Genomic DNA, 25,579 nt, shown 5'->3' on the forward strand with positions numbered 1-25,579 from the left:
TGTAGAACGGGGAGAGATTGTTCCTGTCTGTCAGCTAACCGTCATTTTGGTTTGAACTTGTTAATAAATGAGTGAGTTCAGTGCTTCTTACTGAGACTGTAGGCAGCGACAGAGAAGAGACATCAAACCGAGACCAGTGAGTCAGACCACATCAATATGTCTGCATGCATTCAATACTGCATACTGTGTGACTGGCATGCCAACCGTGAGGAGCAAACAAAAGTAACTCATACAGTCAAGACAATTTTTAAAATAGGATACAGAAGAAATGACAAAAGAGGACCATTACCTTTCTCTTGTTGTTGGGGCTCACGTACAAATAACTGAGTATTGTCTTTGCTCCTACTTTGTCATTCAGCTTCTGGTACGTTGCTCCGTAGTCTGTTGACCTGAAATTTAATCAGAAAGGTCTGATGAACACTTGGTGAATTACTTGCTGCAATTAAAAGACTCCTCTTGAGAATTCAGTGTTGGAGGGGAAAGAGCACAGACTTGATTAAGTCCCTTTTGTGCTCATGGCAACATGAACCCCAGCAGGACTATTACGGTCACTGCTGCTGTATTTATAATCCAGGCATGGATTGCAGCATTAATAACCCGATGTAGACATACTTGAGTAAATGCAGACACATGTTATCAGTGAACTCATACTGTACCACCCAAGAGCTGACCACTGCTCCTGGTCATTTTGAAGATAGAAAAATGAACTGGATTATTTTTAACTGTCTTTTTCAATAATTAAAGCAAAATATGCACATTTTTATTTAAATCATTTGTCAAGGGTCAATATAATATATCCACCTATCAAAACCCAGAACCACATGCCTGCAGACCAGTCAGCAACCACGGATCACTAGGACAAACAAGTATTTTTCAGCAGGTTGCAGGTAGCTGCTGGAAATCACTATGCCTAGAGACTGGTCAGTGATAACCACTGGTCACTAAGAAAGAATGAGACCATTTCCTGACCAGTAGTTGTTGGAAGTAGTTTCTTCTTGTTGGTAGGTGAAACTGGTTGCAAAGAGGTATACAGTGCTTCACCAATAACCGTCTTACGAATGCACTGGTGGCCTGCAGATTGCTGTAGTTGATGCAGTTTCCCGTACTTTGTTTGAAGATGGTGTCATTTCTGCCAACTACCTACTAAGTTAAACCATGAGGAGTGTGACACAAACTGAACACAGATACAGTTCAAAATCAAATTCAAATTTTATTTGTCACACACAACCATACACAGTATGACATGGGGGTGAAATGCTTGTAGCTGTACAATGCCCGACCACTAAATGACAGAAGAAAAGTTTTACAATATTTACAATTTACAGGTTACTACAAAATTTACAAAGTAACTTAGGAATTTACAGTAAAGAATGTGCAAATAGCAGAAGAGATTATAAAGATTATAAATTATAGGATTATAGGAAATGTGTGGTGGTGCGTGTGGTGACGTGTGTGAGAGTCCAGTCTTATAGTGGCGTGTGTGGGAGACTCCAGTCCTACACCTGGTTCAGGGCCCGAATAGCCTGGGGGAAGAAGCTCCTCCTCATTCTCTCTGTTTTGGCCTTAAGGGAGCGGAAGTGTTCACCTTCAAAGCAAAAGTTGTGTCTTTTGAAACATGTTGGTTTCAGCTGTAAGGCCAAACTTTCACTCTGCAACATTCAACATTTCCGGTTTCCATCACACAAGTTTCACACGAGTTAGCAAGTGTTTGCTGTCAAGTCGCCATCTTCCATGCAAACTACAGTTTACATCAGCAGTCTGCAAGCAACCAAAGTAATTACAAGGAGGTTTATGGTGCAGCACAGTCCATGTTATTGATTTCACACATCCATCTAAGCGCATCCACTCGCCAGCTAGTCAGAGAATACACACTTTTCCCTACTGATGGTCGGTTGACCAAGGTATTGCTGACCAGTCTCTAGACCTGTGTAATGAAGTGGTGCAATGAAACAGTGTGAGTAAATGCATACTGAAACTGTTCACTGACATTCTTGATGTCTTTCACAAAATGTGTTTTAAAGTTTTAAGTATTTAAAAAAGTCACGATTACATAAATATGCAGAAGGTGAGCTCTGCTTCACACAGAAACCTGTTATGAATATTCTTAGATGGCTGCAGCAACATTATACAAAAATCCGACATCGGAAAAACAAACAGACACACTGTAAACGTTCTTTCATGAATCTATGAATATCATTTAAATATACAGTTTTTCACTTTTAAACTTTACTGATCATGACTGTAATACACAATATCTTTGCCTGCCATACTGCAAAAAGACACAGTACAGGGAGTTTTTTTTATGATATTTATGTAGAAATGTAAACAATGTATATACAACTGTGCATGGGGATCTGAAAGCTATAAAGCAGCCAGCTGAAGACAAAAGCAACAAAGGGAACATGACAATGAGCAGGAAAACTGAAAGACTGGAGAAATTTTAAAAAGACTGGATCAAGATAAAAGCTACATTTTTTAAATTTGTGCATCAGAAAGCGAGAATGTAAAACAATGCTTTGCTAAAGGCTAGAGAGTGTCTTCATAAAGCCTTTATGGAATGTTTTCTATGCAGTTTAAATATATTTTATTCTCTTTTAACTACTTCCATGGATGTATTACATATACCGTACAACAGACGAGGCCGCACTACACTTCAAACTTTAGCCCTGCTTACGTCCTTTTACTTTCGGCATCACAGTTTCAAAAACATTCCATTATATACTAAAAAAATCATAAACACACACTGTTAAAAGAGCTTGCAAAGAAAAGCGTCTGGACTTCTTTAAGTTGCTTGAAGACGTTTCACCTCTCATCCGAGAAGCTTCTTCAGTTCTAAGGTCAAATGGTGGAGAGTCCCAGATATAAACCTAGTGGGAGTTTCCCCCCACAGAGGGACAAAAGGACCCCCTGATGATCCTCTAATCACCTGAGCCAAGGTGTGAAACCGGGTGTGGGTCCCAATCAGCCAGAGTTTCGGGTGAGCTCATTGGGACCCACACCCTGTTTCACACCTTGGCCTCCCAAGATTACTGCTACAGTAGCAAATGAAAACTCAGAAGAAAAACATACACGCCACGATGCAGACGCATAGAAGTTGTTTTCTCTCATGCATGAGCTTCAGTCTGCAATTATCCGCGTACTTGACGATAATATTTATATCCAACAGCCATCGACTGCACTTCGCCCTTAGATGTTTTTTTTACCACTGCGCTCTGAGAGTCATACCAGGAAGATGGCTTTAGAACTCACTGCGACTTGGCTCTTTCTGTCACTCTGCACCGTGTAGTATACTGCATAAGTATACAACACTTCAGTGCAGTGCATCTCTAATGAAGTACAGACAAACCTGCTGGCCCAGGAGTGCTGTATTCAAGAGGAAAGGGAAGTGCAAAAAAGCCCGGAAAGTCATGACATGAGTGAAATCTATCAGTAATTAGAAAGCAATCCTGACACTCGGTCCGGCCAATCACATGACCTGAATCCATCCGAAAATCTAGAAAGGACCAAAACTCAGAGTCCATAGAAGGGTTTTTGTTTCGCATTATTACATGTAGCTTAATTTATGGACATCTCTTTGCACGTGTGGATTGGCTGGGTCGTTGCTGATATCTGATGGGAATTTAATGTCAAGAGCACCTTTAGAAATATATTTACTTTGAAAACTGGCGACACGTTCAATGCTTATTTTACCTGGGTAATAATTTGAAATAAATTGCAAATTTTGGATGTGTGTAAGACAGTCCCACTACAGTTTTGAGCGTTTAATTGGTTATTAATTCAGAATCCGGGGCACAAACCCTAACACCAGTTTTTCATTGATTTGTATCCTCCCGTTCTAATTTCTGTTGATGTATCCTGAAGTTCTTTCAAAATCTAGCATCTGGAGGTTTAGAGGTTTCCTTTTCAAACCCAACCTTTTTCCAGTTTCTTTGGTATAAATTTGCACTGATGTTGCATTTTCTTGGTTGCAGGTTGGTTGGTAGAGATATGAAACATTTTTCCAATTTCCCTGTATTCTTTCATAAGTTTGTGGAATAGTTCATACTCAGTACATTTAATCTATAGACTTGTGAACCTGATTCCTGTTTTAATCAGGAAAAAGATGATGGCAGAGATGTTCACGTTTGGAAACAGGAGGGTGTGAATCAGCGAGGCCCAACACAGAACGCATTTTTATACCTTTTTTCTAAAACTCTCTTTTGTGTTTTTCATTTCTTTATATTCTCTGCACTTCAGTTATGTTTTAATTTGTTTTTTGTTAAACTATAGTTAGATTAACACAAAAAACATCTACTTGATTACATTTAGGCATTTAGAATTAGATGTTTGGAGCGATGCAATACTAGAAGTATTTGGTTATAAACATTCAAATTACCAAATAAAAACTAATCAACTAGGTTTAAGAAATATATTACTTGCTTGGGGTTACAAAATGATCATGGTTTGTGTTTCCAGGGAAACCAATAATAAGTCAAGAGCATAAATGCTGCACGTACAAAACATAATTCCAGTGAGCAGTTTCAAAGTTGTGATGTCAAAAAAGGTGCATTTGTGTAGACGTCCACAAAAATAGAACACATTTTTCTGACTATTTTACATTTTGATACAAGATCACTCTTAAACTTTTTAAATTTGATTTGAGTCTTTGTTGTGTTGCTGTACTGTTGCTACGATAAGGTAACACGAATGTATATGATACAATCCACAAGCATAAACTAAGATTCACATATATGTGCAGTGATTTGTGTGTAACTTTTGAGGATTCACAGGCTCATGCTCCAACCCACAAACGAAGCACTTTGATCACACGTATTTTACAAATGACTTTATCAATTAAAAATCATAAATAGTGATTATTTACGTTTAATTATTTAAGTCCAGCTTCACGAATCGGATATTTTTCTCCCTCAAAAGCTCTTCTGTGCATACAAAAGTCTAAAACTACACGCCAGGTGTGTGTGCACCAATCGCCTGATACGCAGAGACGATGTCGCATGTCCACGCAGGATTTTGACACAAATTTTCCCGCTGTGAGCTTCGTACAGATCAACAAATGTAAGCTGCTTTGAAATCCCAGTGTAAAACTGGGACATCTGGGCTTCCTGTCTTCCTGCACTGTTTTTCTTTTTCTTATCTTTTTGTTGTTTATTATTATTGTTTAATTTCAGACAAAATTAGCCCGTATCATTAAAAGGAAAACAACAAAGACAAAACTTACAAAATATACAGACAATGTTTATAAAAAGCTGACATATACCTTGTGTCGGTGTGTGTTATCACTGTCAAAGCTCAGCACACATATTTACACAGTTCCTCAGTTTAATAAAACAGACATTGTTTTTTCTAAATAAACAGAACAGCTCATCACTCCACTGGAAAAAAGAACATGTTGGATTTACTCAGTTCAGTCGAGGACGTTGGTTACGCACTTGTGTTTTGCTTTGGCAGAAACTTAAACAACTTAAATCAACAGAACTCATTCATATGCAATAAACCTGTGCATTTGTTACTGATAAAATGTGATTGAAACATGTTTAGATGAAGTAAGTCGAGCTCTTGGAATATTTTAATCCTCCCTAGGAAAAGGGAGTCAGTGCACAGCTGCAGATGAGGGAACACCATGGCAGTACATCTCTGTGGGTCATCCTTGGACCGTGTGCTTGTGAGTGGGGCTGGGCTATATCATACCGTTCACAGTAATACTGGTATAATGTTGGCCAATGATGAGAAAATGAAATATCGCAATAGAATATGGGTAAAACGCGCATGCGCAGTGCCTTTGTTTTCATACGCACATGGCAGAAAAAGCATGGCGGCGACGGAGAATGAGAAGGGCGAAAGCGGATCGTTGAATGAAACATGAACCAGAACTGGTTTGTAAAAATGCTGCAGCTTCACTGGTGTGGAACTGGTTTAGCTTTCGTCCGTCAGATACACAACAAAGCACTATTTTTGGTAGCGCATGCTAGCGGGCCGTCGTTGTTACCGTGTTGTTTGGAAAATACGGCACACTTAAAATCAATCCTTTGATTTTTCTGAAAGTCGACAGAGCCCCTTATAATCCCGTGTGCCTTATGTATGAACTCTGGTTGTGTTACTGACCTCGAAACGACTTTATGTGCACGGCGCTCGAAAATCTGTCAAATGTTTCAGTACGACTTTGCTGAGCTACGAAGCCGCACCGCTTGATGGATTGTTGGAGCATTACGGCTGTCGTAGGCGGAGCCTCGCGGAGTGATACATACTGTGCTTCAACATAATATTACCGTATTGTGCGTGTATAACCTCTTTTTAAGTTTTGTGGATATTATACATGGTTATGCTGAGGATATGTCGGCCAGTTTCCACTGGAAATGCCTTTTGGTTAAACTGTCAGCAAGAAATTTGCATTTGCACTGTTACATTTTTATATAACTTTAATGCACATAAAACAGCTGCTTGTTTAAGTGAAAATACACTGATGGGTTTTTTGCACTAATAAAGTTGTGGAGTTGTGAAGTATTTTGTCTAGTGTCAATTATATCGTCAGTTATATCGTTATCGCAAATTTTCAAATGTACATCATGATAAATATTTTTGGCGCCCTGCTCTACTTGTGAGTCCTTCTGGAGGGAGTATACGCTAACCAACCTCTGTATATTCTGAATATAGAAATAAGCTACACTGTAGATAACAACACTGTGATGTTAATCTTACTGGTCCCTGTTAAGAGCAGGCTAACATTGACGTTAGCTGATCCTGAAACACTCCAGAGAGGGATGTTACGTGTAGTTTTAGACATTTTTATGCACAGAAGAGTTTTTGAAGGAGAAAATATCTGATTCGTGAAGCTGGACTTAAATAATTACGTGTAAATAATCACTATTTATGAACTCATTTGATCAAATTGCTTTGTATTTTTGTATAGACTCTGTGAGTTACACACAAATCACTGCACATATTTGTTTATATGCTTGTGGATCATATTATATGCATTCATAACACCTTTGAGCAAATTTCTCTCCATATTTAATCGGCTAAAGGTGAAGTTATCTTAAAGATTAACAGCAGCTGTGAGTGACAGACACTGGAAACAGTCACTCCTTATTCTGCATATAGTAACTGGGTAGCACAACGGCTGACAAACTATGTTTTCAACCTCATTTGCACTTCAGTTACCACGGAAGCAGTAACATCTAATTAAGCTGTAAACACACAAACACGCAGCGGTGTGAGGATTACACATCATTATTACATTGCCACTACCACGTCACGTTTTGCCTCATGCCTTTACTATGCCAGCACAGAAAAGTCAGAAAACATCTCACTGATGTTCACATGACTATTGCTCAGAATTCTCTCTCGAGAGATGACGAGAAACTGCAACTTCCAGCTTATAAAAAAATATCAAGATGTTCAAATTCCCACTAATACTTGTAACTATGGTAAGAACTAAAAATACAGTCTTGGAACAGAATTCAGTGGTATGAAGCAAACGCAAACCTGCTGCACAACCTTATGTATAAATACTGTGTGACTTATTAGGCATAATTTAGAAGCCAAAGTTTTCTTATTATAAGATCTGAAAGTAGCAGAAATGAGGATGAGATAATGCTGAGAACTCTCACACTGTTTCACTACGTGCAGGCTAATGGGGCAAGAACAGGAACAGGAAGGCTCCCAAACTTGATTGAGAATCATCAGGTTATAAGATTTTATCAGTTACAAAGTAATGCAGGTATGCTTATCAGTATATCAAAGGAATATTGTTAATCTGTGGCTCATAAAATATGCTAAGCTCAAAGCTTACACTGCTGCTTACAGCTGTGTGTATGCGCTGGGAACAGATTGAAATGCTTCAAAACCTTTAGGTTAATAATTCGATTTTTAAGGCTGTTGGTTCAGAAAAAGGAGCCATTAATAGCTAAAACAGGATTCAGCCTCCAGAAAACAATTTCTAAAATGATCTTGGACAAAGATCAGACTGGTCGATGCCAACATATCAGCAAAAAGGATGCTATTTACTGTGAACAGCAGCATCAAATTTGCAAATTTGTCAAAGAACTAAACGCTATAAACAAACACAGAAAATAAATAAAAAACACAAAATCATGTCAGCACCATCAGCCATCCACTAAATCATTATTTCAAATGTCTGTCTGAATTTCACTTACCTGTGCATGCTCTGGATGCTACAACCATCAGTTCATCTTTTTTATCATTTTGAAGCCATAATGACAAAGATGAAAGACTCAAAACTTCCACTTTACATTTTCTCACATGACTGTGGGCTAAATGTCACAGTTTGACAGAGGATTCAGGCCCACGAGTGAACTGAAGGGTCAGAAGTGGCTCACACGTGTCTGTGTGGCATGGCTGAGCCAAACACAGAAATCTGAGTTCTGCAGAAATTATGAATAAAATAAAATGGAGCTCTACTTTCCCCAGGTCAATTATACATGTTTAAATTCTCAAGTCAACTGAAGCCAGATTGTCCTCAAATATGAAAGGAAAACTGAGGAACTTGCTGATTTATTTTCTCGCTGAGCGATCGATGCGTTCACTCAAAGAAGCTAGTAAGAGCCAGCCTATCCTGACTTCAGTTCCCTTTATTCCAGCGTATTTCACGCCACCCTCTGAACTGCATTCAGTAAAAAACAGATATCTTGTCTGACATGACTGGCAAGCAGAGACACTTCATCATTTCTTATACCTCATTTACATAGAAGAGAGTTATAAACCCGTTAAATCTTCAAATGACGGCTAAAATATTCAAATGTTGGTCAAAGTGCTAATGCGAAATTTGTCTTCTGTCGTATTTTTGCATTTCAGACTATCTCTGAAAGTTTGAGCGACTTATCTGAGCTGTCAGCTCTAATTTATTTTGAGAGGCCTGGGGCTCAATCAAGGAGCTATTCTAATTCCACATGAAGATAGAGAAAAAGCCCAAAAGCATACAAATCTTTCAAAGGCAGCAAAGACACCGGAGAATGTCTTGAGTGACTTCAAATAAAGCAATCACTTACATCGACTGATGTGGGAGTTTTTCTGACCGGCGTGTTTTCTGTGGCGCCGTTAAATCCACACTGAAGTCCTTGTTTAAAGGGTTTTGCGATTTCTGAGAGAGCGACACTTGAAGTTTACAACCAGCTGTGAAAATATAGAAATATTCATGGGAAATTAGCAATTTTGTCTCACTCGGTAACCCTTTGAGATTTTCTTGGGGCTAGTTTCCATGGTGAGCAAATGCTTTCCCATTCGATGAGCTCTTCTGGAGGGAGTCATTTCCGTCATTTATCAGAAACCATCAACACCTAAGACCGCTGGACAATGACATCATCGGTCTATTGATCGGCTCCTGTCACAGAATCACTTGATTTAGGGCCCGGTGAATCTGAACATGAAGCAATAAAATGGCGCAGCCCCAGCAGATCCCAGGAAGATGGAAGCTGCGTTAAATGAAAAATGATAGTTTCTGAAGGACGATAATTCTGAGCGAAACTGTCTCGGTGGCGACTTCTCAGATGCTGTTGGCTGGTTTTGCGTGTATGTAAAGAGCAGCTCTGACCACTCTGTGCTGTGAGGACGTTAGCTCCTCAGGGGCTGCAGGTGAGCAGCTCCACACCGTCCACACGCTGGGTTAAACAAAGGGGGAATTAATGAAACGCCGTGCGAGGACACCAGAATGATATCAGTCCTAATACGGCGATATGGCTCAGTGAGGAAAATGGATTCGGGATATGCTGGGAGGATGACTGAACTCCTCCCCATTAAATCTTGAAACACACTCTTACACATAGACGCTCGATTAAAAGCCTCAAACCTCCTTTAGTCAACGGTTCTTTTTTTAACTTTCTCTCTAAAACAGATTAAAATTATGTCTACAGCTGCATATTAACAGACTTATTAGATGGAGTTTCAATTACAATTTTCAGAGTATAGTATAAGTTGATACGCAGCCACTAGACATTTACATCCTCCGTGGGGATTTTGATTAATAGCGGTTCAGAGGATGGAGAACTGCACGCGTCCCGGGATAGTTAACGTGAGGTCACTCGCTGCATTAGCGCGCTTAAACTCTGCGGCACTCTTTGAAACACTGGACAAATGGCAGCTGAGCTGAACGATCCAAGATGAATTTATGAAACCTTCAGCGCGCTCGCACAGTATATCTTTTGAGTAGCAGACTGAATCATAGCCTTTCCTCCCTCACTCTATATCTGCAGTCCCTTTCCATCATGTTACTGCCCATCAGGGCTGGTGGCAAGCTTCCACACTTAAAGCTGCACCGGGCAGGATTGTGTTTTTTAGGGTAAGAAAAGAACAGTCTGACGCTCTGGACAGAAAAAGTTACTTTTCAGTTAAACCTTTTGTTTATACCAACATGCACACCCCCTTAAGAAAGGACCACATTAAACTGATTCCACCTTGAGAATATATTCATGCTGCTGGAACCCAATGTATAAGGACAGAGCAGCCTGTTCTCGTTCCCAGGGTGTCCACATCTCCTGTTCTTCAAAGCTGCTGGCATGTCACAATCACAAGGTTTTATTTATATAGCGCCGGTTCATCTAAAGCCATCTTAAGGCTATTTATGTTACAAGGTAAAGGCTTTACAATATTAGAGTGAAAATCCAATAATCAGATCATCCCCTATGAGCAAGAACAGTCTGAGGACAAAACTCCCGTTTAACAGGAAGAAACCTTAGTGAGGGAGAGCCATCTGCTGTGACTGGTTGGGGGTGAGGCGAGGGGGAGTTAGCCAGTTCAGTCATTACTAATGATGGTTTGCAGCAGTCAACACGTGGAGAGTGAAAAAGGGGAGTGGAGAAGAAGAGCTCAGTGCATCATGGGAAGCCTCCAGCAGCTTAAGCCAATAGCAGAATAACTATCCGATGATCTGGGGTCACCCAATCCAGCCCTGACTATATGCTTTATTAAAAAGGAAAGTTGTGAATGCAATCTTAAAAAGAGAGAGAAGGTCTGTCTCCCAAATCCAGACTGGAATCTGGATCTGATAGCTGGAGGCTCTGCCTCCCACTTTATGTTTAGAGATCCTCTGAACCACCAGTAAGCCAACAGTCTGAGAGTGAAGAGCTCTGTTGGGAGAATATGATCTGTGAGATCATTTAAGATATGATGAGCCTGATTATTTGAGACACTGTTTGTGGGGAGAAAGATTTTAAATTAAATTCTGGATTTAACAAGGAGGAGAAGCCAATATGGGAGAAATGTAATTTCTAGTCTCTGTGAGAACTGTAGCAGCAGCTTTTTAAATTAACTGAAGGCTTTTTGGGGAGTTTTTAGAGAAACCTGCAAATAATGAACTTCAGTAGTCCAGCCCAGAAATAATAACTGCACTTTTTCCAGAATCACTCTGAAAAGGATGTTTCTAATTTCAGTTGTACAGATGAACAAAAGCAGGGCTTTATTTTCTTTAATTTACACAGAATGTAGTTTTCACTCAAAACTTGCAACGGACCCTTGGTGTGATTTAAACACAGTAAATAGCAATGACAGAGAGTGATTCGCTGAGTTGCTGATGCTCGTTTTTGAAACCTAAAGATGTTTTCTGAGCCTGAACTAAGGACGCTCATTTATCTGCCCACCTGAGACTGGCTGCAAAAGTGAGTCATCCCTACTTCTCATCTTCAAATGTCCAACTTTGCAGTTTTATAGCACACAAACAAAACACGTTGGACTCCCTGGATGGCTTCTGCCCTCATCTTTAAGCTCTGGGACTGACAGGTGTCCTGACAGCCAGCTGCAGCTGCTAGCTAGACTTCACCTCTGCTAACTTGGGTCCCTGGACTGGACATCTCAACCATGTTTGTGATGTCAATGCCTTTTGGAGCATTTTAATGGAATTATCTGAGAAATAATGTGGCTTTCTGCGTGATATGGACTGTACAAAAAGCACCCTGGTGCGTTTGATGACCCTGGTGAAATCCACAAGCAGAAATGTATTAGCTAAACAATAAAGCTGTTCTATATACTACAAGTGTCACTGAAGCTTTGAACTCCACATACTCTGTATGTTGGCAGACGTCTGAAGTAGGTAAAGTTATGCCAGAAACTTAAGCTCTGCAGAGGAAAACATCCATAAATCTGTTTGAAATTCACAGGCAAAATGTTACCACTGCATATCGTCAGAATAGTAATCCAGCTGAGTTACAGTGGCAAGAAATTATTACTTTAGAGAGCATTATATTAAATCTCTGCTCTTTTATTTGGGCTTCTGAATTCTGAGTGTGTAAATGTGCCGACTTTATGATCCTTTGAAAGATGACACAATGGTGTGAGGCCACATTTCAAGGCTCAGATGACTAGACACTGGAAACAACACAGGGGAGTACATAATTCCTGGAACACCGACACTCACCATCGGAGAAGGTCAATGAACCTGGAATTGTAACTAAAAACAAAAAACTGTTTTTACCAAGCGGCAGCATCAGGGCTGAAACACCAAACTGAAAGTCCCAGAAAGTGCAGTTCCTGTAGTGGCCACTTGAAGCCGTCTTGAGTGTGTCTACATTTTAAATACAAGCTAAAGTTACTATATGGTGTTTGGGCCTTATGCTCAATCTTTAATTGGATAAGTTGAGGATTTCTGAAGGATTATTATCAGTGTTTATTGGCTGTTTGTTGTAATGTTGCTGATTAGTTTCTAATTCCTCTCTGGTGTGATGATGTGGAACATTCGCTATTAATAATTCTCACAAGCATCTCTTTGGATAGACTCCGACCTCATTAATTGAGGACTTGTAATTGTGAAATTGTCACAGACTTAATGTGTTTAAGTTTGAGTTCAGCTTTGTTGGCAGTCCAGCCTTCGCTTTAGAGGATTGTCTGCTTGGTCGGGGGTCAGAAACCTTAATTATCAAAACAGACATTTTTGGGTAATCATTAACCAAGATAAATAGAACTGCAAACCATATTTGAAAATCATAATAAAGCTGAGACAGTCTATTATCAACATTATTAATAGATGAAAATAATGAAACTCTGTTGTGTGCCATGAAAATTTGATACTTTGTTTTATATTTGATAATTTAACATGTTTTTGCTGTATTTTATGAAATGATAGACCTGAAAAAAATAACACTTTTAAGATTTTTTTTGTGGTAAAAAAATCATTTTAGATCTACTTTGCAACAGAGGCTCTAAAACTATGAAGGCCACTGCTACTTGTCTTTGTGCGAACAAAATTCAAAGGTCCAGATCAGTGTTCAGCAATTAAGTTTTTTCAGTTGAATTCAATTTTATTTATAAAGCGCCAAATCACAACAACAGTAACCTCAAGGTTCTTTATATTGTACAGTAGATCCTACAATAATACATACAAAGAAAAATCCAACAATCATATGACCTCCTATGAGCACTTTGGCGACATTGGGAAGGAAAAACTCCCTTTTAACAGGAAGAAACCTCCAGCAGAACCAGGCTCAGGGAGGGGCGGGGCCATCTGCTGCGACCGGTTGAGGTGAGAGAAGGAAGACAGGATAAAGACATGCTGTGGAATATTAACAAGTATGATTCAGTGCAGAGAGGTCTATTAACACATAGTGAGTGGGAAGGGTGACTGAAGAATAATAATAAAACCATAGATCTGTAAACACAACAATACACTGGTTGTTCAAAAAGAAAATTACATTACAATTTCCATCCAGATTTTTTGTTTGTTTCTTGTAGATGACGCCCACAGCTATGGAAACTCAAGACCAGCTGATTGTGTCTGCTGATTTCCAGTATTTTGTACCAAAGCTCATAGATGTTAAACATTTGTAGCAACAGTGTTAGTATGTAAACAGAAGTGGTGCATGTTGCCCCCCTCAGCTGAATAATCACCACTTGTTAATGACCATCACCAGTGTTGGGTGTTGTTACTTTGAAAAAGTAATTAATTATAGTTACTAGTTACTTCAAAAAAGTAGCTGAGTTAGTAACTGAGTTACAAGATTCTAAAAGTAATTAATTACTTGAAAAGTAACTATTTCATTACTTTAAAAAAATGTTTAACCCTCTGGAGTCCAGGGTATAATTGGCCATTTTTAACTACTTTTGAATTGCACCTCTATATTTCACCCTTAAAAACTATTTCCTTTGCCTTGTTTGGTATCATCCTTTTCAGCACAACCTCACGTGTCTGAATTTACAGTTATGTTTTCATTTTGACATACTGGTGTTAGGAGTTGGGTTCTGGTTATGTGGTGTTTTTGTCTGTATGTCTTTTTTGGTGCCTCCCTTTTTGTAGGCGGGGCAGTGAGTCACTGAACGTGGCACACCTGTTACTCATCAGCTGCATTCTTCAGAAGCGTTCTTTAGGAGCTACCTGACAGAAGACTAGTGTCGGAGTATTGGCGTTTTTGGAGAGTCTGAAATTCTGCCCCTGCCTGCTGGAGCCGTTGGATTATTTCTGGTGACTGTAAGGACTTTTGTTTCCTCCCTGGGATTTTTGCCTCAACTGGTTTGTTTTCCGTCTGGAGGTTTTGGCATTAAACAGTACCAAGTAAGCGCTCCAACTCTCTGTAAAATTTACTTTAAGCTTTTCTCGGTTATCGGGCAAAACCCTCCTAATTCTCGTCCCTCTCCTTTTTTAGATCGAGTGCACTACCTGTGTGTGTTTCCATCACCTGCACGTCCTGGCTCCGCGTCCCCATTCATACACCTTTGTATATACTTTGTCCTTGTAAATACCCCCCCTCACTGTAAATAAACTGTCTTCACCGCAACTCTGCCTCTGTGCGTTCTGCTCCCTGGGTCCATTTGCATTTGCCATAACAACTGTATTAACACAATTGATCGAAAATCAGACAAAAAACATAAAATCATAGTTAAAAAAAAGTTATATTTTACTGTAACAACCACAAACATGTTTATAAATTGTCAATTTTAAAATCATACGCACAAGTTTTGCAAACAAAGTTATTTGCAGCCATTTACCTTTTACCCTTTTTTTTTTTTAAATAACCATTTCAAACTATTTACATAACAATCAGCTGTTCCACATTCAATAAGATGCCACACAAATTATTTGTGCCACTCCAATAAAGGAGAACATCACAGCCTGATACCTGCAGCTCTGACAGGTCTCTCTCTCTCTCTCTCTCTCTCTCTCTCTCTCTCTCTCTTAAAACTTCCCCCTCTTCCTAAACAACCAAATGTCATGTTGCCATATCATTTTTGATTGGTCGACATGGTGCAGAGAGTGCTTGCTAGCGCTGTCCTTAGACGTTAAACGTGGCAAAACTATTGAGGAAAAAACACCGCGTATATATTGTTTATCATGACTCTGGTTTTAGTGGCCTATCAACACAATTTAAAAACTGGTATATATCACCTTGTTGCTTTGTCATCTTAAAGTGGTCATGTGATTGGCTTACCACGACTACTTTGTTCTTCCTCAGTCAAACAGCAGCACTCATGCGATTGTTTTACCCCCTTTGCTCCAGGTGTTGTGCCAAAAAGTGATCGCCGCCCGCGGGAGCGTGCGCAGCTGCTTAAAGCTGTAGCGCCCAGATTACTTACATAGACAGCTACTTCTGTGCAACTGATATAAAATGCTGTAAACTGAAGTCTGTTTGTTGATGTTTGTTGAAAAATAGTAACGCGACCGCACCGCATTTTCTTGTTAGTAACTGTAATGGCATTGTAACAATAGAAATAGTAATTAGTTAGATTACTTGTTACTGAAAAAAGTAACGCCGTTACTTGTAACGCCGTTATTCTTATCACTGACCATAACAGACAGTATTGGACAAAAGGAAGAAAAAAATTCCAAGTCCTTATTTGGGACCAGGCATTTGGGTCTTTAAGACTCCCTTCAAGCCTTCTGCATCAATAAATGAAGTGAAAACAAACATAGAAAAACATCTAGTTATATCAAGGCACATCAGTGTGAGGCTTTTACTTTATTTGTCTGTTATTGCTATAACAGGTTGACAAGCACCCATCACATCACATGACAGATATACGGCATGATGAAGTTTCAAGCTGTTACCTCATGCTGCTATTTGGGGCCGCAGCAGGCAGAGACGCTTCAGACTCTGTAAGAGCTTCTGGATTGCCGGCAGAGCAGCGGGCTATCTTAAATGTAGTATATGTGGCTTTGCTCCACGCTCTATCTCACTGACTGTAAATTGTCCACTAATGTTCTACACTCTCATTATCCTCTTCACTAGCTCAAAATGTGCATCATCTGTTCACTCATTTGTCTTTCTGTCAATCTGTCTGGCTTATCCACATGCACCTTTAATCATGTGTCCATTACAAGAGGCTCTGTTTTCGCAACGTATCAGATTTATAACGATGTCAGTGAAGCGTCAGTAGCAGATGCACCATTACCAGGGTAATGCGGTAGCGGGATCTGAGACACAAAGCTACAGCCTCACTTGATCCTCTATGAGGTACGTGCAGTCATATAATGGTACATTTGCTATAGCCGTGCATAAGAGCTTAAGCCTCGAGGCTGTCTCTGTGGAAAACTGTGTTGTTATTCTGCAAACCAGATGGCTTTTTACTCCACAAACGGCGCGAGTAAAGACAGACAGTCGAAAAAATCATTTAAGCATTTTAGAATCAGAGTTAATTTCCATCCTTCACATTTCCATTGGTAAAAAAAACAGCAAAAGCGACACTCTGGGGTCCACTTGTAAAGTTTTCACACAGAAACACAAACACAAATGATTGGTCGCACATATTTGCTGAAAACAAAACTAATCTCACCTCTGTTTTCAGGCTAACTGGTACTCTCCAACACTCAACTTCAAAAAGGCTTGAAATATTCTATTACCTGTTTGAAAGTTCATAACTTCAACATAGAGGCAGGAGAGCAGAGCAAATAACCCACAAACTTTGGTGAAATTGACGATAATGACAGTGCAGATGCTGAAGACACAGACAGGCTTGAATCCTGAAGCTAGATTTCCTTAATTTTGACTTACAGCAGATCAGCAGGTGCATACTAACTGTGGCAGACTGGTGCACAGTAATGTTGGCCTTGCACTCACATGTAGAAGAACAACTCTACTCTGATGTAACCGAATTATAGAAACTGAGGTACAAGTGGATCGTTGGCCCACTGGAATCCTGAAGTGTCTTGATGGTTCAGGTTATGACCATGCCTCTGCCACTGTGGAAGCTAAAGTGGAGAGCAAAATACGATCAAGTCTTACTTTAGGACTATTGTTTATTCTAACCAAATGCCAAAATGTTCTGTTTATTCACTGGAATGTCATCATTTGATAATTATAACCATGGAAATACAGCGAAATCACAGAATTCCATGTGACTCACACATACAGTCAATCACTCAACTCATTACGTTTATAAAACACACCCGTCCACAGAATCAATTATCAGTTTCTTCCATTGCAACCTGTCCACCAACTCTGGGAAGACCAGAGAGCTGTCCAAGGACATCTGGGACAAGGTTTGTAGTATGACCCAAAGAACACCATCGCAACAGTCAAGGTGCAAACTTTATGCTGCGAGGCTGTTTTTCTGTTAAGGGCGCATAATGGCTTCACCACACAGGAAGGCCAATGGATTTGACCATTTACCTTAAACTCTTGGATGAAAACTTGCTTCCCTCAGTCAGAACCCTGAAAATGGGTCATGGATGGGTCTTCCAGCATGACAATGACCCAAAACATACCACCAAGGCACATTGTGTGTGTTTGGGATCACTGCCATGCTGAAAACTTGAAAGCATATCAGATGCTTTCCAGCTGGTATTGCTCTGTAGATCGAAATCTGCATGACAAATTTGGAAATCACTACAGTTTAACCAGGTGGGTATTTTTAAAGTGCGTGCTGCTGATTTATATACTCTAGACAAACTATAGTAATCCAATTGCTTTAATTTACTGCGCAAGGTGGTCTGTGGTGTATCAGGAAAAATGAGTATTAGTCAGTTCTTGTGTTTACCTGACTTTATGTAGATGACTCAAAGTGAGGTTTTGAAAGCACAGAAGGTAAAAAATGTACCAATATACCAAAGTCTGTTCAGGGTTTTTGTTTGTTTGATTTTTAAATAACCTTGGACGTGTGAAATTTAATGAACAGACCCACAAAATCAAATTTAGATGTACCATCTCGAATCAGCCCAACCTTCATGACTCGGTATACAGGCGCACTTCTCTGAGAGTTTTAAAGTTTGATATTCTTTAAAGAACTGAGTCCATCAGGAAAGTGAAAGGTGCAGGGTGGCGTTTCCTGTCATCACACGCAGTGAACAAGCTCTCGATGCTTTACATTGTTACAGTGAATATAGTATAAATTCACAGTATTTAGTGGAACTAACATACAAAATACTTGATTGTTTCTTTAACATATCACAGAGAAAGAATCTGTGTCTGACACTTGCTGACACTCGGTATCATCGCAACACAAGGATCAGCTTGTTTGAACACTTTGCTGAAGCTACATGAAGTTAAACATTCAAACTCACGCTGCTATATTTTTATGGCTGCAACAGTACATCAAATGGAAATACTCTGGATGTTTTGTGCACGTCTCCCTCGTAATTCTGTCTGACACGCAGTCTCTCTTATCGCCACTGGAATTTCAAATCAGTTCTGTGGTTTGGAATAAAACTCAACAGCAGAGCTGGGAATCCAGCACAGTAACCGTCAAGCTATTGTTGGATCTTTGCACACAGGTGAAACTGTAAAATGAGGCTTTTTTCTGTGTGTGATTTAAATTGAAGCTTTTGTTACCATTTCACTTTGAAGCTTTGTCGCCATTTAATTTTTGCAGTTCAGTTTCAGGGATCTTACACAATTATTCACACAGAAGCTTTACAATCTTTTTCCTTTTAAATAAAGAAAAAAATCAAAAGAAGAGATGCCATGCACTGAAAACCTCTGATGATTATTCTTGTTTGTGCAGCACGAGTTATGGTGAGCAATTACATTCAGTTTTCGGCAAACTTCAGAAAATTGGTTTCCATCTAGTCTGAGACTTGGCTCAATTACAGAAAATTAAGAGATTCTTCATTTTTGTTTTCATGCTATTAACCGTCAAAATTCTCTCCAAACAAAAATGTGCTTCTGTCCCAGCTTCTGAATTTTTAAGTTGACTGTTGAGACTCTTTTTCCGACATTACATACACCCCATTTCCTAAAAGGCATCTGCAAATATTACATCAGACTAGAGTCTGAAATGAGGCTAGTGATTTAAGTTAGGCTACACTTGTAACAAGGCTGGTCGAGGTAATTTGCCGGATAAGACCACCAGCTCCACTGGCAGTGATTAGTGACTTTCATGTGAGGGATTTCTGATGCCCACAGACATTAAAACCAACCGAGGACATTGCTGTTAAGGCTCGCCAATTAACAGATCTTTCTTTCCCTTTCCTTTTTTTTTCAGGCTGTGAATGTTTCATTAATTCACATTATGAGAACTTTGTGAAAATTGGTTTCACTTATTCCTGCAAACAGAGCTGGGAGCAGCTCAAACCCCGGTATTAAAAACATCAGAAGTATATAGAACCGCGTTCGGTCCCCTTTGACCAATTTGTTGTGTCAGGCTCTGCTCTGCTTGAGGCTTTTCTGAAAATGTCATGAGCTCATGTAGTGTGATAAGCTTACCTCCATAATGAACTCTCGGTCACGCTGTTGAGGTTGAAGTCAAATAGTTTGGTCAGCATCAGAATCACCTGCAAAACAAAAAAGAGCGTTGCAATTAGTGGCCTATGCAGACTTATTAATCCAGTGAGTGGTGGCGTGTCAAACGGCAGCAGCGTGACACCAACGCTTTGAGGAAGAATACAGTTTGGCAGAAGCCATAAGTCATACCCCCTCCACCAAGTGAGCCTCAGACACTAATTTTTATGTATACTGAAACACAGGTTTTTGTTGTGACTGTATAACATAGACCTGACACAGAAAAAGTCCTGGTGTGTTCTTTCTATGCCTTCAAAACCAAGTTTACCTGCTGTGCAGCCTGCCTTGAGTTTTGGGTGCGTTATGCTAGCAGATGCTAATGTAGACTCATGCTGATGAGCGTTAGTTAGCTCAGTTCAGACTACAGTGGCATCATTTGAGGACAGCTCACTCTTCTGGTGTTTACTTTCCTAAAGAGCAGGAAAAGTTGGGAGTCTCCACTTCTGCTCAAGAGGTTCAGGAGAGCGAGCAGTGAAAAAAACAGCAGTGAACGCAAGCTCTCTGCAGCTTTTCAGAAAATACACATGAATCTGTTTCTTTTCACATAGTGGCTAAAAGCAAATACTCAATCTGACCAGGATGTTTTGCAAACAGCGCTACTGATTTCCATACCTGCTTCTACATTTATTCAAATGGGATTTTGGGACTACCAGCAACACATGTACAGCCAAACACAGCTTTTGCATGTTGTGTTGGTTAGCAGTTTGACTTTATAGGTTGGACGGTGTGCTCAGGAGATTGTGATTGCGATCTTTTCTCACTCACTTCCTGTTGTGCCATTTGTCTCCCGCAGATGTGGCTTGAAATCGGTTTAAATTAGAAGAGGAAAGCAGGGAGTTTCTCCACAGAGCCCATGCTATCTAAACTACTCCAGCCAATAGTATGATTAACTGCTATCACTAAATCACTTTATCAGAGCATTTCCAAAATTAAATCCATCCATCCATTTTCTGCCATTTATCCAGGTTTGGGTCAGAGGAGCAGCAGTCTAATCTCCACCACCTCCTCCAGCTCTCGTGAGATACTGACGCATTCTCAAGTCAGCAGAGAGACATAATCTCTCCAGTGTGTCCTCAGCCTGCCTCATGAGGTCTGCTTTTAGCAGAACTTTTCCGAAACACCTCACCGCCTTTTTTTGCCCTGACTACCTAACTGGCCCCTTGCAAGCCAGCCTGAGCCCCGACCCCCTTAAGAGGACACTAATTTATAATAATAATGGATTGCATTTATATAGCGCTTTTCGAGACCCTCAAAGCGCTTTACAATTTCTGTCACTTATGACCCTGATCGTCTTTGTTCAGTCACTAGCAGCTGGTAAAGGTTGAATCATAAGTAAATTAAGAGCTCTGTGTTCATGCATAGCTTTGTTTTTCCCACAGCAGGCAGCTAAAATATCAGCATCACTGTTCATTCTCTTTGTGGAATAACCACAAGACACCTGATCTCCTTCACCTGACGCAGTCACTCATCACCAAGCCAAAGTTGTGACTTGTCTGCAAACCTCATCCTAGCCATCACAAACAGTGAAGCCAACCATAACTAAATTATATTTCTCTAGCGTGTCCTCAGTCTGCTTCATGAGCTCTGCAGACGTCTCGTGTTTCCTGTATTTCCTTATGAACAGAACTGGGAACAAAGGGCAGCCCTGGTGAAATCCAACGGCAAGTGTGCGCAAGAGTCTGACTCCCTGAGCAGCCCTCAGAGCACAGCACACCCCAAGAGACGTGGCCTCCAAGTGCATACAACAAACTCCAGCACGTTATTTGTCCCATCATGGACGATGAAGATTCTTTTTCACTGTAGCCTTGAAACAATAACCGAAACTCGGAGTTTTGTTTTCATGAGATTCTTTGTGAAACACGGGGCGTTGGAAGCGTACATTTAAATGTAATTTAATTTCAACACCACCCATATGTGTGAGCAGCTTCTTCTGTACACGCTGCAGTTGCTTAGCATGATCGTATCTAATTGTTTCAAAGTCATTACTTAATCGCATAAGGCTGATTCTAAATGCCATAAATATTCCTTATTCCGCTCAGACCCCGAAGGTGCCAGCAATGAAGAAAAGTGGGTCAGCTAAAGTCTGGGGGGAAAAACAGATTGTGAGTTTCCGTGCTGCTTTACTTCTTTTACCCTTTGAGCAAAATGTGATGTTTCTGCCTCTGTTTACTTTGTGACTGGAGGTATATTTGAAATGGATAAAGCTCAGAAGAGGCAGGAAAATGTTCTCAGGGAGCGCTGCAGTTTCACTTTAATATACTCTGTTTTCTAACAGTTATGCTGAGTCCTTCCTTTTCCATGCCGTTTCCTTTTGATAAAGCTGTGTATTTTGCCGTGACCTTTCCATTATCAGATAACCCCTATGCATTGTGGGTAACTCAGGGCGCAGCAGTCTAGTTATATGAGGTGGGCGACTCTACCGGTTGTGTATATCTAAATATCTATTCACGTAGTGCATTGTTTGCGACGGCCTGGTTCATCCTTATCTCTGACTTTGCTGTCAGGGATATGTGTTGCTTCCCACTGCACACGCTAACATAAAGAACTTAAATCTGTGTAGTTTATACTTGTTGCCTTTAAGACGTACCACACTGTGCTAGACCAACATCCAGCTGATTCCCCTCGGCCTGACTGCCTTTGATACCTCCGCACTGCCTGTTACGGAGGCAGCAGCTGAACCGCCGAATGACTTGTGTGACTTTGTGAAACAGCTCCACCAGCATGGGGTTCCTGTGAGTACAAGCAGAACAGATGCACCTTGGGTAGCAGAATTACATTGCGAGGTTGGGGCTCCTGTGATCAGGCTTATTAAGTATGCGCTAACATCTGCAGCCCCTGAAACACTCGAAACGTGCGGTGCACTTGGCCGACCCGCAGCTGGCGGGGTTTCGGAGTCGAGGATGTGTTGTGGAAAATAACCGTCAGGACAACAACTAGTAAAAAGGCATTGATTAAGAGCGGTTCAGGAAGTGGCTGGCTGTTTTCAGTGTGGGGAGAATTGGCCCGGGGAATGAATAACCTTAAATGTCCGGACTAGACCTTTGCATGCTAATGACTGACCAAGTCCATTTAGCTGCCCAGCTGGAGGCTGAATTCACAGCCGCGCCACACAGTTTCGTTCTTTCTCTCTACTCGCTCTCTTTATTTCCTTTCGTCTTCACTTCCCAACACTGTTTCTGTGTAGGAGAGGGAGAGAAGGGGGGAGGTGAAGGTGAGGGTAATGATGCAATTATGTTTTTAACATCTCTGAGCCACTTTGCTGCATGCTTGTGTACGCGCCTGGTTTCTGGGGGAGGTGAAGCAGTTAAGCTTTTACATCCCTAAGTTGTCCCTTGTGACTTGTGTACATGTTTGCGCATGCATATTTGTGTGTGTACATGCTGTGAAAGGTAGAGCTCTGAACTCTGGATGGAGTAGTAGCCCGATGACTTGGCTGCATTAGTTGAAGGGCAGCGTGCGTACAGGCCCTTCTGTCTGCCACATATGGAGACTGTGTGGGCTGCCATCAGCGAGCGGCCCTGTCAGATGGGCTCCCACTGGAAAGTGCATATGCTCCATCACTGCCTGTGCCAATTAGGCCTGTGGGCTTCTCCTACTGTAAATACTACGATGAGGCAAGTCTCTTCTCCATCAAGGCCAGAAGAAACCACCTCTGCACAGACACGCACTAACTTCTGACAGTTTGGAGAAGTGCAGAAGAGCATGAAGGCATCAGAAGGAGATGGGACATAGCTGGTGTTACAGCAGGAATCAATGATTAGGAAAAAGCTTTAAAACAAGCTTCATGCAGGCTCACGCTCACGCCTTTGCAAAATACTGTATCGTATCTCTTACAATGTCGGTGTATATTCGTTTGGACAGGCGGCGGTGTCACAAATGTACAGTATGTGTCCCATACGACAACTGGAATGTTGTCCACTGATGAAACAGTTGCTGCCATATGTCAAGAATATACAATAATGTGGCTTCAGGATCACCAGCCGTCCCTGCCTGCCCGACTCGAGATAACAAGACAAACAGAAACGGCATTGTTATGGTGGGCGCTAAAGCTAAAGCAGCAAGCTGTAACTTTTGCTCACTGAAACTAAAACAAGAACAACAGCTAAGCTAATGTCACGGGCATGACGCTGCTCAGCTTGTTGCTGTTGACTGAGCAGAGGTGTTTTGTTCGTTAGGCCACTTAACACTGACCTATGAACCTGTCAAGCATTAATAAGCACCTGGTTCATCAAGGGATGAACCAGTGTTGTGTCTACATGTAACAGACCACTTAGCAAAGAGCCGATTTTGCAGCACCTCATTTGTTCTCATTTCTTTTGTTGAATCTATGCCAAGGAAATGCAACAGTTTGACAGGCACAAAATAGTGTTTTTGCACCAAGAAGGTGATTCCCAGAGTGCTATTAGCCTAAAAACTGGCACATCTCAGTACAGTGTGCAGTACGTCCTGTGTGGACCAAAAATAAACCTATACCCAGGGAACAGTATCTGAAAGCCATATCCTTAAGAAACAGGGAAGAAAATCCAAATATGCAGCTTCAAAATTGTTGTGAGTATGTATGTAGGAGGTCAGCAGAGAGTGTCTGCAGCTATTTGTAAAACAAAGAGCTCTGAAGCTCCTTCAAGAGTCCTGGAAAACTGAAGACTTTTAAAGAAATAACAATAACAATTTGGTGTTGAACAATAAAGGTGTTCGTACCAAATACTGACTTCTCATTAGAACTGTAGAAACTGTGTAGGTTTGCATATATTTCCTCTTCTGTTTCATCAGCATTAGATATCATATAGCACAAAGGGGATGAGACTAAGCAAACAGATGTGTCCGTTTTCAAACGGCATCACTGCAGTTTCCAAGAGGTTACACTTTTACTTCAGCTCAGGGCTGTTTCTTTGGCCACAATCAAACCATCAAAATTTAATTCATCCTTTGCTCAAGTCCCAAAATTGCGATAAACTCGACAAGCTTCCACTGAAGGACAAAGTTCAAAGAAAGAAACGAGTTTGTCTCTCACAGTTGTTCAAGAAGGCCTTCAGACGTACAAAGAAAAAGTCCAACAATATTAGTCATGCAAAGGGAAGCCGTAGCTGGAGGTAAGGATCAGTAACAACTGTGTCTGTGCAAAGCTTTAGGTATTTAAAATATCTCCCTATTATTTCTTTTTAATCAAAAGTATGCCTTTGCTGCTAGCAAACACTGTTATCTCCTATACTGTTTGGTAATTGTCCTTGGATAGAGGAGAGAAAATATCATCATGGATCAGAATTCCCAAACATGCATATACAAACAACAATTACCGTTTCCTGGGGCGTGAGAAGGCAGAATAAACAAATATGAAATGCAGAGCATTAGCACATATTCTGAAGCTTCCAAAAGAAGGAAATGTGCTGCGTTCATGTTCTGCAGGGCATTATGAACTATTTGTTTTTCTCATCTCAGTTTTGTAATCACGTGAGACCAGATTTCTCCAGGGGACAGGGCTTTGTGCACCATTTCATTACTGCGAAAAAAGAAGATTCGAGCAGAAAACATACAAACAAAAGTTTGTTGCCACAGAGACGCATTTAAGTTTCCTTTTAATCTACAAATTAATTCTGCAATGAAGACTCGGGGAGGAAAAACAGCGCAATACACACACGGAAAGATGTAAACAAGTTTTACCTGCCGACATTTGGAGATGCCTCAAACTGTCAGGCTCATGGGGAATCATTGAGTCAGGAACGCGCCTCTCTGTGGATTAGCCTGTCACATCTTCCTTTGGAAAATGCACCACTTGTGCCTATTGCTAATATAAAAGTAAAACATGCCTGGGAAACATAGTTTTCAGCTACTTGTCACAAATCTAAAAATAATGCAGCTTCATCAAGATCAGAATTTATCAAGGCCTGTCTGGCAGCAGTTCCCGGGGAGGATATATGCATATACACACACACCAC

At 40.6% G+C, this 25,579-nt stretch overlaps 1 protein-coding gene across 2 annotated transcripts in view; it reads right to left on the reverse strand.

Annotated features, from left to right (window-relative positions):
- The window catches only part of sorcs1 (sortilin-related VPS10 domain containing receptor 1), a 176,040-nt gene that overhangs the window by 77,565 nt on the left and 72,896 nt on the right, over positions 1 to 25,579 (reverse strand). For both annotated transcript variants that reach the window (XM_005746004.1, XM_005746006.1), the window contains exons 2-3: positions 19,572 to 19,639; positions 290 to 389 (exon numbers count right to left, since the gene is read on the reverse strand). In XM_005746004.1, the coding sequence (XP_005746061.1) occupies positions 290 to 389; positions 19,572 to 19,639 (168 nt within the window). The remainder of the gene's footprint in view (positions 1 to 289; positions 390 to 19,571; positions 19,640 to 25,579) is intronic.

The sequence above is a fragment of the Pundamilia nyererei genome, unplaced genomic scaffold (genome assembly GCF_000239375.1).
Source record: "Pundamilia nyererei isolate P.nyererei 1_Seehausen unplaced genomic scaffold, PunNye1.0 scaffold00171, whole genome shotgun sequence".
NCBI classification, from domain to species: domain Eukaryota; kingdom Metazoa; phylum Chordata; class Actinopteri; order Cichliformes; family Cichlidae; genus Pundamilia; species Pundamilia nyererei.